Source organism: Mesitornis unicolor, unplaced genomic scaffold (genome assembly GCF_000695765.1).
Source record: "Mesitornis unicolor isolate BGI_N332 unplaced genomic scaffold, ASM69576v1 scaffold4011, whole genome shotgun sequence".
Lineage (NCBI taxonomy): Eukaryota > Metazoa > Chordata > Aves > Mesitornithiformes > Mesitornithidae > Mesitornis > Mesitornis unicolor.
In genome coordinates this window covers 57,126-70,572 of record NW_010161639.1, presented here as the reverse complement: position 1 = coordinate 70,572, position 13,447 = coordinate 57,126, and the positions used below count along the sequence as shown (strand labels likewise).

Here is a 13,447-nt window from a genome sequence, read left to right as displayed (position 1 = left end):
GTTTGCTGTACCAAAGTGCTGCTTTCTACATCCAATCAGAGTAGACATAATAACAATGTCATTTGCAACCCAGCTCATCATTCAGTATTAACCTTGGCTTTAATAAATTTGGAACTTAAGATATTTATTAATGTACAGTTACGTGGAGTTAGCAGCAAACACTAGACTGGAAAAATATTTTCAAAATCTAGTAACTTTCAGTACTGTCCTAATGTACTTGTAACTTCTTCATTTCAATTGAGTATCTTGAGGGATTGTGTAAATGTTTATGCACGTGATTAACTTTAGGCATCTGAAAGACTTTATAAAAATCAATTATACCAATCCAAAGGCTGCATCTGGGCATATGTGATATGTTTTTAAAGTACTGGGGCTTTTGAAGAAAGTGCCGTTACACTAGAGGTATAGGCACTTTCTGTGTGACCCTTCAGGCATGGCACTGTGTGGAAGGGTGTGGATTTTCCATTCTATTTTTCCAGCCAGTGAAAAATATACAGCAATTGTAAGTATGCCTGTAAGCATCCCATGGCCTGTTCAGAAAGTGTCCTTGATGAAACTACACAGGAGAGCTTGTGCTATCCAATGATGTGGTCTCAGATTTTTGTGTCCATTTCTGAACCATCTTCTTGTACATGTGTGGAAGTCACAGTGAAGTGTAGATGTTGAGGGGAATGAATAATGGATTTGTTTTTACGCTGTGGGTAAAACATGGTTTGCAAAAAGTTCCCATGAGCAACTTCTTTACGTATGTGTTGTTAATTTTTTAGTGGCTGAAGCTAATTATTCATAATGAGGTAGAATGCTGAAGATGGATGATACTGAGAGCGGATTCTTTGTGGTGAGAAAGAAACACAAATTCATATAATGCAAAATACATTGCAACATAGGTTGCCCAGAGTAGTAGTGGAGACCCCCCAGATCCCTGGAGATATTGCAACTTTGCTATCATAGGAGTTTCCCATGATTAATGTAGGAGATAACTATCTCCAGAATAAACTATAATATTAGAAAATCATATAGGACTCCATAAAAGAAAACACCAAACAATAATGGACTAAGAGACGCATGATGAGCTTTACTTTTAGGTTATGTCTGTGTTTGGTTGTGTGCTGAGACAGTTTAACTGAGCTGCAGCTCACTGCTCTACAGCATATCTAAGGCTTGACTCGAGCCTGATAAAGTTAAAAAGGATGTTGCTACAAATTCTACTTACCTTTCAAGTTACAGTCAGCATCAGAAGACCTACTTAGGCCTTTTTTGCTGTGAATTTCTGTGCTTCTCAGTCATAGATCTGATGGATCATGACTGAGTATGTATTGCAGTAGCCCAAAAGAAAGTGGGTCTTAAAAAGGTTCTCTCACATAAAGTCTTCTTGGCAAGGGGTGGCTAAAATTTTCCTGAAAGTGATCAAAAACATCTTTGGTGCTAAATCTGCATTAATGCTGCTGTTTGTGCAAGTTTAGAAATAAAAGAAAAAAAGAATAAAAACCCCAATAAGAACAGAAGGGTAGGGAGGAAAAGTTCACTGTAAAGAGGGATTAATCCCTTTCCATTCTTCCCAGCACCTGGTCCTGCTGTTTACCCTCAGTTCCAGGTGAATCTTAATCTTTAGAGCCAGTTTCGTTGTCAAAAAGTGTCGGTAGGTAATATGCCAACCAACAACCGTGAGGCCAGCTTTGCAGTCTGGTATGGTGAGATCCTGACATCTCTGTACCATGAGGTGATATCAGTGTTTGAAAAATGTACTAGCATTTTCCTACCGCTGGCATGGCTGTTGCAGCATTTGCTTTGTTCTGTGAGCCAGGTGCACAGAATTCCTGTGCTTAGTCACCAGCAGAGCCCTGCTGCTGCCAGGACTGCTGTAACTAAAAGAAGTCTTTTCCTACCAAAAAAACCACACCAATAATAAAACAAAATCTTACTAACGTCTGTGCTTTATATTTTACTGTTAAAGCTCGATTTGCTCCTGAGAAACTTTTCTGGCTGTATTAAGCTTACACTATCTACTCAGTTTGCTATCCTTAGAAGGGATGTAAATAGGACAATTGAAAAATCTTGACCACTGTGAACTTTACCTAAGTTTGAAAATGAGCATTTAGGCTGTAAGTATGATGGGATAAAGAAGGTATAGTCATCTTTCTGTTCTACATGAAACGTTTAGTGTATGGGATTGTGGCCCATGTGTAGGGTTCTAGGACTGACTACTAATAATTTCTTTCACTGTTTTAAGACTGCTTTTATGTAAACCTGTGGAAACAGTGCTTTCAGAAGCAGACACGGGCAGCTGCCCTGTCAGAGTTACTGAGATGGTAATATCTTTCACTGAGGGATCAGAAGACAAGGGCCACATTGCAGCGTTTCTTGGAATGGCTCGAGTTAAAAATGGCACCAGTCACACTGAGGAGAACGGTAACACACGGGACTTACCTATGTTATGCCCTAAAGAGCTGCAGAAACACCCAAAAAGCATTGGGGGTGCCTTTGATTTTTTCTGAATGTCAAACCTGCTGTTGTTTCATACATGACTTCAAGAAAATAACTTAGCTACTCTCTCTAACCTGAGAATGAGTGAAGATTTACTCAGTGCCACATGCTATGATGACACTTTTTAGTTCAGTGGTGGATGCAAAACAGTTTCCAAAAGTATGGAAAATGAGGCTGTAACCTACAAAACATAGGTACTAAGTATGTGAAAACTGGAAAGACTGGCAACCTGTGACTGCTGCCTTATGCAATAATTCAGTCTTGACATTTATTACACTGGTTCTTGACGCCGTCTGCAGGAGCACCAGTAGTGACCAATTGCTGAGCAGTTTTGCAGAATTGCTTGGATGATCAGACCAAACATTTTCGCTCATGACCCAAGTCTGAATTTGAGCTCAAGCCCATGGAGGTAAAGAGTTTGTCTGTTAACTCAAAACGCTGCTTGCTATTGCCTTGGCTACCAGGCTGCTCTATGAACCACTGCTGTAGCACAAAAGGCCAAAGTGAAGCACCTCAGTTTTGCTCTGGTCCTTTCACACCTCCAAGTCATTGGAACACAGGTGCATGGTAAACTACAGGCAGTCTGTCCAGTGCAGAACAGGCTGTGCAGTTGACTTTAACTGAAACATGAATCATCTCAGTCCTAAATTATTTTAATCCGATCAGTCATCTGTGATAAAGGGTGTAAAGAGACAGCAAAGCGGAAAGAATGGCTGCCAAGTAGAGGATACAGCACACAAATAAAGCTGCTAAGATGAGGTGAAATATGAACTAATAATTATTTATTCCAAATGCCACTGGGTTTACAGTGTGAATCACTTGGAGAGATATTCAGATGAAATTAATTTTGTAGGCTTTCACCTGACTGATTTTTATAGTCTCAGTAGAGGTGAAGGGAGGGCAAGGCTGTTAGTTACACAGGGAGTACACACAAGAGTTTTGAAGTGCTCCCAAACAAATTCTCCCTAATTAATACATGCTTTCCAAGCCTCTTGTAAGTAGACAAGCACGAACAGCTGTAGTTCTTTTTATAGATACAAACTAATCTCTAGTACATGTTGGAGTCGAAGGATACAGAGAGCAACATGCTGCAGATTCGTAAGGCTTTTCTAGCCATGGAAGTATTCTTTTCATACCCTCTATAAATGGAAAGGAATGGAGAAAAGAGCATAGTCTAGTCTTCAAGAGCACTACTTGGGAACAAAATCATGACAGAAACAAAGGGTCTAGCACTTAATGACACTTACCATGCACTTATTAACACATGAAACAGCATGTGTGAGTTTTGACCTGTTCTCTTGACAGTTTCAGGCTTTTGTGACCTGTATGAAAAGGACAGCATTCGCTAGCATCTCTTCCCAGTTTTCACTAGTGTGAATGGCCTTCATGACAAAGGATAACAAGAATTACATGCTTCATGTTTTTAAGTAACTTCAAAAGCCTAAGCAGTAAGTCATCATAAAATTCCTTCGACCTGATGAGTATCTTTGAACATACTTCCTGTTTGAAGATGATATGTTTTCTCCTCTCTTTCTCCTTATTGCTAGCTGTATATGTTATCAGTTTAATATTGTCCTCTGCCTGGAGACAATATCCGCTTGTGGTAAGTGAAGGGAGAAACTGTAATAGCTCCTCTCCATCTCTAATGCCTACAATTTTATTTACATAAAAACATCCTGGATTTTGAACAGCTTGTTTCTTTTGGCAGTTTATTACCAGCCTGAACAGCCCACTTTTTCATGATCTAACATTTGGCTGCTGCAGAAATCATTATCACCTTCATTTTTACTTTTAATAATCTTCCTTTTAATAAACCTCAGGTTGAAGTAAGTTTCCAAAAGTTTGCTTCAGAACAATGCCCAAATCTTCTGAAACCCGCTGATTATATTTTTCCCCTCAAGGGAATAAGCTGGTAACATTTTTATTTATTTTATGGCTTTTTCTGCTGTGACATAAGTAAAATAAACATGACTTGCTGAGTTCCCTCCATTATTATAACCAAAGGAAGAACTGTTTCAATAGCTCCTTGTGCCCTGTGCTTTGGGGCTCAGGAGGTATATATCTCCACTGTGGACTGACTATACTCCGTAATTCTTGTGATATAGACTGCTATGGACTGCAAATGAATTCTGTCCATTTATTCTCATGTGCTAGAAGGAACACCAGGGAAAAGCAAAAAACCTGTTTTGCAGAACTCTTCCTTTCCTGTGTCAGAAATAAATACAATCACATTAATTTAGTCACTGTAGAAAAAAAACAAACCTCAGCTATAAGGATGCTGTTGTTTAGAGAAGGGAAAAATTCAAATGCTAAAGGGGGGATGGTGTGGATTCTACACATCTCTAGAATCAACTATTTTTGAAGAACTCTTCTCCCCCCAAGATTTACTGTAGTGCATCTAAAAGTAAACCACTTTTAAATATTAGAAGGCAGATGTATTGATTTACCCATAAGATATTTCAGTAGAAACATTGCTTTGAATTCTGCATTCTTCTCATGAAACCTGCTAAAGGAAAGTTGGAAGGATTTTCCTAATACTTTCCTATGGCTCTGGGGAGGTTAGCTAAGAAGAGTGGGTTAGACTGGTCTCTTAACTGACTGTTGGAAAAAGCAGCTAAATATGGAAAGGACCCTGTCCTCAGCGTCATTCCTTTATCTTCCCCCAGAATCTCAGAAATTAAAATAAAGATCTGAGACTTCAAATTACTGCTCAAGTTCATTGCCTTTCAATTGGATTGTAGAAGAAAATGAGGGAAAATGTGTCATTAATGAGAGAAGCAAGCACTGACTCTGTGATTAAGTTTTAATTTGGTTAAGGAACTTTGCAATAATGAAGAAACCATCTTCAGGAAGAAGTACGTTTTCCCCCAAAACTCTCAACTTTAGTTCTAATAGCTTTGAAGTTAAACTACACTAAGTGAACAAAGGCCAGTTTTGAATCTCAGACTTCCCTTTCCTGTCAAGTTAACCCTAGGAGGCTTGCAGTGGTGGAATATAATTGAGTAGAGTATATCCAAGTGAAAGGAATTGTTTCATGAGCTGCGTAAAGAAGAGATTATAAAATTACAGTGTGACCCAGATCACAAAGTGAACCAGTGGAGAGAGTTGTGATGCTGAAAAGCTTATTCCCCTTCGCTTTTATCCATGCTTCTCTTGTGTTGTGTCCTTGTAGAAGCATTTCAGAACGACATAGGAAGGTATTCTGGATTCAGCTGCTCAGTAGTTGTTCCAGAGGTATTGGCTATGCTGACTTTCTGGCTTGCACCACTCACTTAGCTGTTGGATTTCTTGTTCTGCTTGTGGCTCTTGATCTTGGGGTACAGAAAACCAGAGTTGTATCCAGAAGACAGGTCTGCTCCATGGACGTTGCTGTATGTTATTGTAATGCTGGGTATCTGGGCTGCAGATGGTGTGAAGTGAGCGTCCTCTTTTCTTTGTCCAATACCATTCAGGCTTTCACTCCTCTAAAGGATGCAACGATTTAAAAGAAATGGAAAACACAGACATCTACAAGGAGTTGCATCATCTATGAAAAAGTGGCATCTATTTAGCTAAGCACTTCACTGATCTCCACTCAAAACCAAACTTAAAGGCTAGACAAAAATGTAGATCTGAACATTTTTTAATGTTTCATGAATAACATATGACAAAAAAAACCCCTGTTAAACAAGTTAATGTACTGAAGCATTGACTTCGCATTTGCTACTTAAGAGCTGGTCTATATGATGAAAGACCAGGCTAAAGGCAGCACATTTGACTGTGAACACAAATGCTGTGAATATGCTCAAACAGGCTATGAATTCAATGAATTAAGGAGTCCCCCCACGAAGACAGACTATTAAGGTTCATTAGGGCAAAAGGTGACATAAAATGTAGTGATAACAGCATGGACAGTTCAAGTGAAAACAGTAATTGAGGGAAGGATTAATTAGCATTTTTTGACAACAGCAATGTTAGCTGTCATTTGCACAGGACCAAAAAATGAGAGTTAGGATGAGGCTAGCAATAGCTCATAAGGATCACTACTAACAATAAAGAGATAATTTAATATGTTTATATTACATTGGGGTTAATACTGTAAAGATAAAACTGTCTTGTTCTCACCTATACGCTCGTTTCTCCTGTCTGTCAAGAAGAAAGGTGAATAGTCTCACTCATAGCAGATGTAAAAAACATTTATCAGTATGCTGTGGCTTTGTTACATGGAAGAGAAAATAGACATAGGCACAACAACTTACTCAATAGGTGGCATGTTTCAAAAACTTACCTTGACTTCCTCCAGGTTGCATTTTTGAGATGTTTGGTGCTACCCAAAACAGAGAACATCAAATAGTTAACAACGTCATTTTGTACAGCAGCAATTGCCACAAGACTATGGCTGTCTCAACAGGTACAGCCATCCAAATGGCTATCTCAGCTTACTGTGTATATTATTCATGCTTGCGTGCTCCACTAAGGAAACCACAGACTTCATCAGGGGACATATGAATTCAAGAAAATGTTCAAGTTCTTTGAAGAAGTTGGACTTAAGGAGAACCCTGTAGTACCTGTATTCTCCTTCTACTTTGTGTCAGCAATGATCTACCCTTTATGTGGTCGTGTTTTCTGTGTTCTGGGAGTATCGTGATTTTTGTACCTCAAAAAAGAATTTAATTTGTGCTCAGAGACTGGTATTGTCTTTAGGTTTTGTTCCCTTGGTTAGTTCAACCCATGACAAATATTAAAATAATGATTCTTACGGTAGGTGTAGCAGTATACTCTGTGACATTCAGTTCCACCATAGATATGTCATCAGCATCTACAGGTGTCTGAAAAGTTAACACAGATAAGAGAGACATAAATAACATATATATGTATGTCACAATATTTTACATACATGAAATGCAGAGTACAGGAAAGAGAGAAAAAGAGGGACAGCAGAGGACTGGCTGAAAAGTAGTGATAGCCTAAAGATAGCCTTGTTTTTCACCTCTCACCATATGTGTTCACTTGATAGCAAATAACGAGACAAAAGAAAGATTGACAAAGTAATTTGGGTAGCGAAATACAAATATTACTGAATATACACTTAAAACCAAACACAAGACAGCATTCAGATGCTAGGTTCACTAAAACACACCATTGTTTGTCAGAAATGCAAAAAAGACAGCTGAATAGTGAACCAGGGTGGAAATAAAAAGCTGATTAACACATACAGCCTCTAAGTCATTACTCATTGTGTTAATTCATAGTTTATCCCTGTCTTCGTGGCAAGAACTTTCATGATTAATTATGGTAAAATGTGCAGATTTGTTAACCTGTTAATTTAGATATTACACAGTATATTACCTTCTCACAAATCCCAGAGTCATGGCTCTTCAGTTTAGACTTGGCTCTTATGTCACTAGTTTGAGGGGTGTCTTTACCCGTTTGGTAGGAAATCTGTCTGCTTGCAAGTCTGGAGAACATCCTGGGGCTATCAGTTTCTGTGTCAGTGTAGCCCTAAAATGAATACAGCAAAAACAATCACTTTGACTTCCTCAGACTTCCATCCAATTTGCCCAATGAGGATCAGTTTTACCTAGACAGCAGCGGTAAAAGAGACAGACATTGTATAAAAGGCATTTCACAAAAGTCATGTCATGTATGACTTCATAAAAATATTTGCTTATAGGAAGTAAAAACAAAACTATCAAGTCTGTTGAGTCTAAAACTTCACAGAATCACAGAATCTCAGGAGTTGGAAGGGACCTCGAAAGCTCATCCAGTCCAACCCCTGCCAGAGCAGGATCACCAGACCAGGTCACACAGGAACTTGGCTTCTTTTTTTTTTTTCTCTACAAGATGCACTGCAGAATTTCAAATGAAACAGTGTTTCTTTATTGTTGAAACTTCTGTGATGCACCTGGCAGCTCTGAGGAGGCAGTGTTTCCACAGTAGTACCCAATGAGGAAGCACAGGTGTTTGGAGGAATGAGGGCTGAAGTTTCCAAAGTGACTTTGGTGGAAGCAGAAATACATGGAAATATGTGGGGACTGCAGAATCAGGGCTTTAGAAACATGAAGGAACCCTGTTTTTATAAACTTTGTTCCAATTAATGGGAAAACAAACAAACAAAAATACTACAAACCCCAACCCATCAGAATTTCCTAGAAGTCAAAAATTCTGTTCCTTTTCCTCACTTTGTCAGCCTTTTCACTACAATGATGAGGAATCACAGAATTCCATAGTTCATAATAAAACAGACAGCTAATGGTGTTCTGATGAGCACCTCACGGCAAAGCAGCCTGTTTTGTTTGGCAGTGTACCTTGCCTTAAAACAGGGGAACATAACAGTGCAATATACTTACTTTTTTTCTTTTTTTCATGCAGTAAGGTTTTTTCATAAGCAATCTATGTACTTTGGATGGAGCTTCCATCAGATAAGAGTATATAATTGCTTGGAAATACTCAAAACAACGATTGATAATTTAATTATCTGATACTTTCAGTTATTGATACTTTGATAAACTTTCCTCAGGGAAGAAAATAAGAGGTGTAGAATAACATGAACTTGATGGAACTGGAGAAATAGGCCTAGTGAGTCTGTTACCATTAAGAGAGAATTGCAGTTAGTGATCCTATACCAGAATTTTAACATACAACTGATTGCTCTAAGGAGTGTCAGGATTGTGGTTTTTTCTCTGTAACTGTGGAGAAGAATAAGGGGAACACAGAGAAAGGGGGAGGAAAAATTAATTTCATTTGGAACAGTGACAATTGAGACTAATTTGCTGGAGAGAGTCCAGCGGAGGGCTACAAAGATGATTAAGGGAGTGGAGCATCTCCCTTATGAGGAGCAGCTGAGGGAGCTGGGTCTCTTTAGTTTGCAGAAGAGGAGACTGAGGGGAGACCTCATTCATGTTTATAAATATTTAAAGGGTGAGTGTCACGAGGATGGAGCCAGGCTCTTCTCGGTGACAAACAATGATAGGACAAGAGGTAATGGACACAAACTGGAACACAGGAGGTTCCACTTCAATTTGAGAAGAAACTTCTTCTCAGTGAGGGTGACAGAGCCCTGGACCAGGCTGCCCAGAGAGGTTGTGGAGTCTCCTTCTCTGCAGACATTCAAAACCCGCCTGGACGCCTTCCTGTGTAACCTCATCTGGGTGTTCCTGCTCCGGCAGGGGGATTGGACTGGATGAGCTTTTGAGGTCCCTTCCAATCCCTAACGGTCTGGGATTCTGTGATTTCAGAAGCAGCTTTCTACCTATTGGGGAAGCAGTGATGAACATGAGTCTGCAAAGTGTCTCCAGACTAAAATGTCTCCATGGAAGATTTTTTAGAAGAGCTTGGCAAAATATCCAGGAGGACATTCTAAACACGTATCTGAAGCACAAGGGGTTGGGCTAGGCTATATTGAAGATCTCTGTATTTAAAAAAAAAAGTGTACTGTGCTTCCCATTCCATGCATAGAGTGGATTAGCACTTACAGTCCCACTTTATTGATTTTTTAAATGGAAGCAACTTCATTTTCTAAGCATCTGTTCTGGAGCTTGGCTCCTTTTCATTGCAAAGAACTGACTGGAAATTTTCTGACTGTAGAATTTTCTAAGGTGCAGAATATCTTTGCATCCACAGGAGTACAAAAAATTGCATAAAGATAATTTATCAGCTTACAGTTTGATGACCAGCCTTGACATAAAATACATGGCAGTATATGTACCGCCTTCTTGCATTGTGTCTGTCTAGAAACCTTACAGCTTAATTGAGCCACATATGGTGCAAAAAAAAACCGACCCCAAAATAAATTATCAGCAAGCATCAAAACAAGTTTGTTTTAAACTTGAGCCCTTCTTTCTGCTCTGTCATTCAGCTAAACTGATTATTACTTACTAATAAATCAGAGTATTCTATGGTCAAATCAGACTGTTAAGGCAAACACACATTCTTGCCAGAAAATCTTGACTCTGTCATTGTTCTGAACAAGATCCAGACTCACTCAAGGCATATAGAAAATTCCAGACTGAAGCATGCCCATTGCTTGGAATTTTTTACTTTGGGTAATTTTCATTCTCCATTCCACTCATTTACCTCGAGTATTACACATTGCTCTCCTAAGCAAAAAGAATTGTTGTATTGTTTGTATAGTGCCCCTTCCTCAGCACTGGTAATAGTCCAAGAACACACAGTGTTACTGTAGGAGTCTGTTGTTTTTTTAAGAATCAGAGTTCACAGTCCCCAAGATGCAGTATAAAAGTGTTTCTTTTTTTAGTAGCCAGTTTTCAAACATTCCATGTAAATGGTGGCTACTAGCCAGAAGAATTTCATTTTGATTGTCCAAAAAAATCTAGAGTGCAAAGTAATTGAAATACCACTGTTAAAAACAACTGTCAGAATTCAGCACTTGACTGGATTAAATACGATTTTTATCTTGACTATAAAAAGAATCACTGAGAAAATTAGGGCTTTTCATGTATTTGGAAATTTCATTTAATACAATCGCAAAGAACTAATGTGCTTAGTTACTTAGTTACTTAGTAATGTAGCTTTGGGTTGCAAGAGAGAGCCTGGGACACCAAATGTTTGCTCTGTCTCTAGCTGCTGTGGAAAACATTTGTCTCCACTTAGACTGGCAGCAACAAGCTGTTAAGGTCTTCTATGAGAATGATTCTGTAATGAATTTACTGATTTGTCCAAATCTGATGATTAATATGTTACCAAATACAGCCCACTTCACTTTCAGAAAGCATTATCTGTTTCATTACATCCTTGCTTTCACCAGAGAACTGTTTAGTGACCAACACTTTCTTTTCAGTGTGTCCAGACTCCAAATCTGTGATCAGACAAGTATGTCCTAGGAGTATGATCAGACTTTCAGGGGTGATTCTGTGGTGCTTTGATGCTTAAATTTCTCTTACTGTCTAAAATTCCTGTTGTTCTGTCTTTCCACTCTTCCTTCAGTGTCACAAACCATCAAGAATACAAAGATCTGCATTCTGCTTTTACACTTCAGCCTTCTGTCTTTTCTTTCACTTTGTCTGTATGCTTTCTTTGGAGCTCTTGTAGTGAGCACCATAATGTGTTTCATATGCTACTTCAAAGGACTCTGTATGAAAATTAATGACTTTGCAATTAAAAATGGATGTATGGGAAATGTCTCCCTTACTGATTCACTGTCAGTGAGAGAAGACAATCGCCTTTTTCCTTTCTGCAGCCCACTTATCTCAGAAGACTGGCTGGTTACAGTTGCTCGTCTGGAGGAGGGATAGCTGCTGAAAGACCGTGAGTCTTCAGGAGAAATTCTCAGCAGGGATCCAAGGCAAGGAACATATGTTGCAATGGCTGTTCTAATGGATGAAAGGTAGAACCAGTCAGATTTTTTTCTGTTAGCACAAAAATTCAGTCATCATAAACAAAGCATTTATTCAAAAAGATGAACTAATGCTGCATGGACTGGAAAATTACTGTGTACAAAAAGAGTTTTCCAGATATCCGTTATCTCATGTACCATCACCCTGCAAGATCACTTATTCACGGTGTTCAGCAGAACTCAAATTTATTGCTTTGCAGGGATAAGGGCATTAAAGTATAACTCTTTGAACTGAAGGGAGCTATTAAAATGATGTTTTATCTGCTTTCAGCTTAATCAGGGCAAAAATAAAATTCTGTCCCTTTAAACTGAGCCTTGCAGAAGTACCACATAATGAATTATTTTAATCTTCCCCTAAGCAGCTATTCTAGCTTCCTCTTGCACATCTGTTTGTCGGCTCTCTGTAGGTTTGTACCAAAAGTGCAGTTCTACTACGGTGTTTCTTTCCTCATATGCAGTGTAAGGAAACTCTTTTGCCAAGCTTTCCTCTTCCTCCCGGCTGACCCCACTTAGATTTTCATGTCCACCTCTTCTCTATCCAGTTCCCCAGTAGGTCTTTACAAATGGTGAAACAGCAGCATATCTATGGCATTGCTGCCATCTGTCATATCTCACAGCCTGCATCTGAACTTGACGTGGTAATGACCCTAGACATTACAACTCAGAAATAGTATTATTTGTAACATGAAAGCTAGAAGAAAGGTGGGGAAGACACACAAAATAAGGAAGAGATGGACTGACTTCCTGAAACTGCATCTCTCACTGGCCTGGTTAATTTAACAAACTGCTATTTGCAGCAGTGACAAATGTCTGCATCTCTCATGGAGATAATTAATCTATGGTGCTTTCCTTTGAGGTGGAAGGTCTCTGTCTTTTATCATGTAATCTCTAAGTACAGATCAGTATCCATAAACATCTTTAACTCCCATCTGCATAGTAATATGTTCCAAGTACAAATTCCACTGACATTTATGTGGCATTGGGAAGTTTTCTTGGGGAGGGCAAGGCTGTCTTGCAGAGGTAAAACGAGCAGGTGAAGCGGTTAAGGTACTAGTTCTAAAAGTGACAGTTACTGTCTGATTTTCTTTGCTATATTAAGCATAGCTTATAAGAGTGAACTTACCTGTATTTGGGGTGAGTGATGGCATAAATGATGGGGTTATGGATGACAGAAGCTTTGGCAATCACAGCTGGTATGGAGTTCGTGAGGGGTGTTAGGACGTGGGAATACCTAGAGAAATGCAAATGCATTTCATATTTAGTATTGAGTTCTATGTATTCTATGCAGTTATACACTGACAACACAATACTTTATTAGCACTCCAGAAAGAGTAAAAGGGGAGTTCTGTACCCAAACACTGAGAGAACAAATTTTGCATCCCTTGCCTATAAAGATCCACACCAGCCTAATTGTATTTCTGAGAAACTTTGTTTTCTTGGGGCTTCTCTTGCAGCACTTCACTACTATGACTCAGGATAGTGGTAATTCCCATGTTGTTTACCCTAGGGACAAAGTCAGCCTTCAGTAAGCGCATGTGCATTCATCAGAGTATCTATCTGTTCCAAACTCAGCAGACGTACTTGCTGAGTAATATGTCACTAAATTGGTGTGCAGAATGAGGCATTATA

General features: G+C 39.0%; 1 protein-coding gene across 1 annotated transcript in view; it reads right to left on the bottom strand.

The window, feature by feature from the left end:
- Positions 1-5,575: 5,575 nt before the first annotated feature.
- LOC104547610 (melanopsin-A-like) overlaps positions 5,576-13,447 on the bottom strand; it is a 24,679-nt gene continuing 16,807 nt past the window's right edge. Inside the window, exons 7-12 of the mRNA XM_010193388.1 lie at positions 12,942-13,049; positions 11,615-11,795; positions 7,813-7,965; positions 7,224-7,292; positions 6,752-6,790; positions 5,576-5,948 (exon numbers count right to left, since the gene is read on the bottom strand). Coding sequence (XP_010191690.1) covers positions 5,757-5,948; positions 6,752-6,790; positions 7,224-7,292; positions 7,813-7,965; positions 11,615-11,795; positions 12,942-13,049 — 742 coding nt within the window. The 3' untranslated portion in view covers positions 5,576-5,756. The remainder of the gene's footprint in view (positions 5,949-6,751; positions 6,791-7,223; positions 7,293-7,812; positions 7,966-11,614; positions 11,796-12,941; positions 13,050-13,447) is intronic.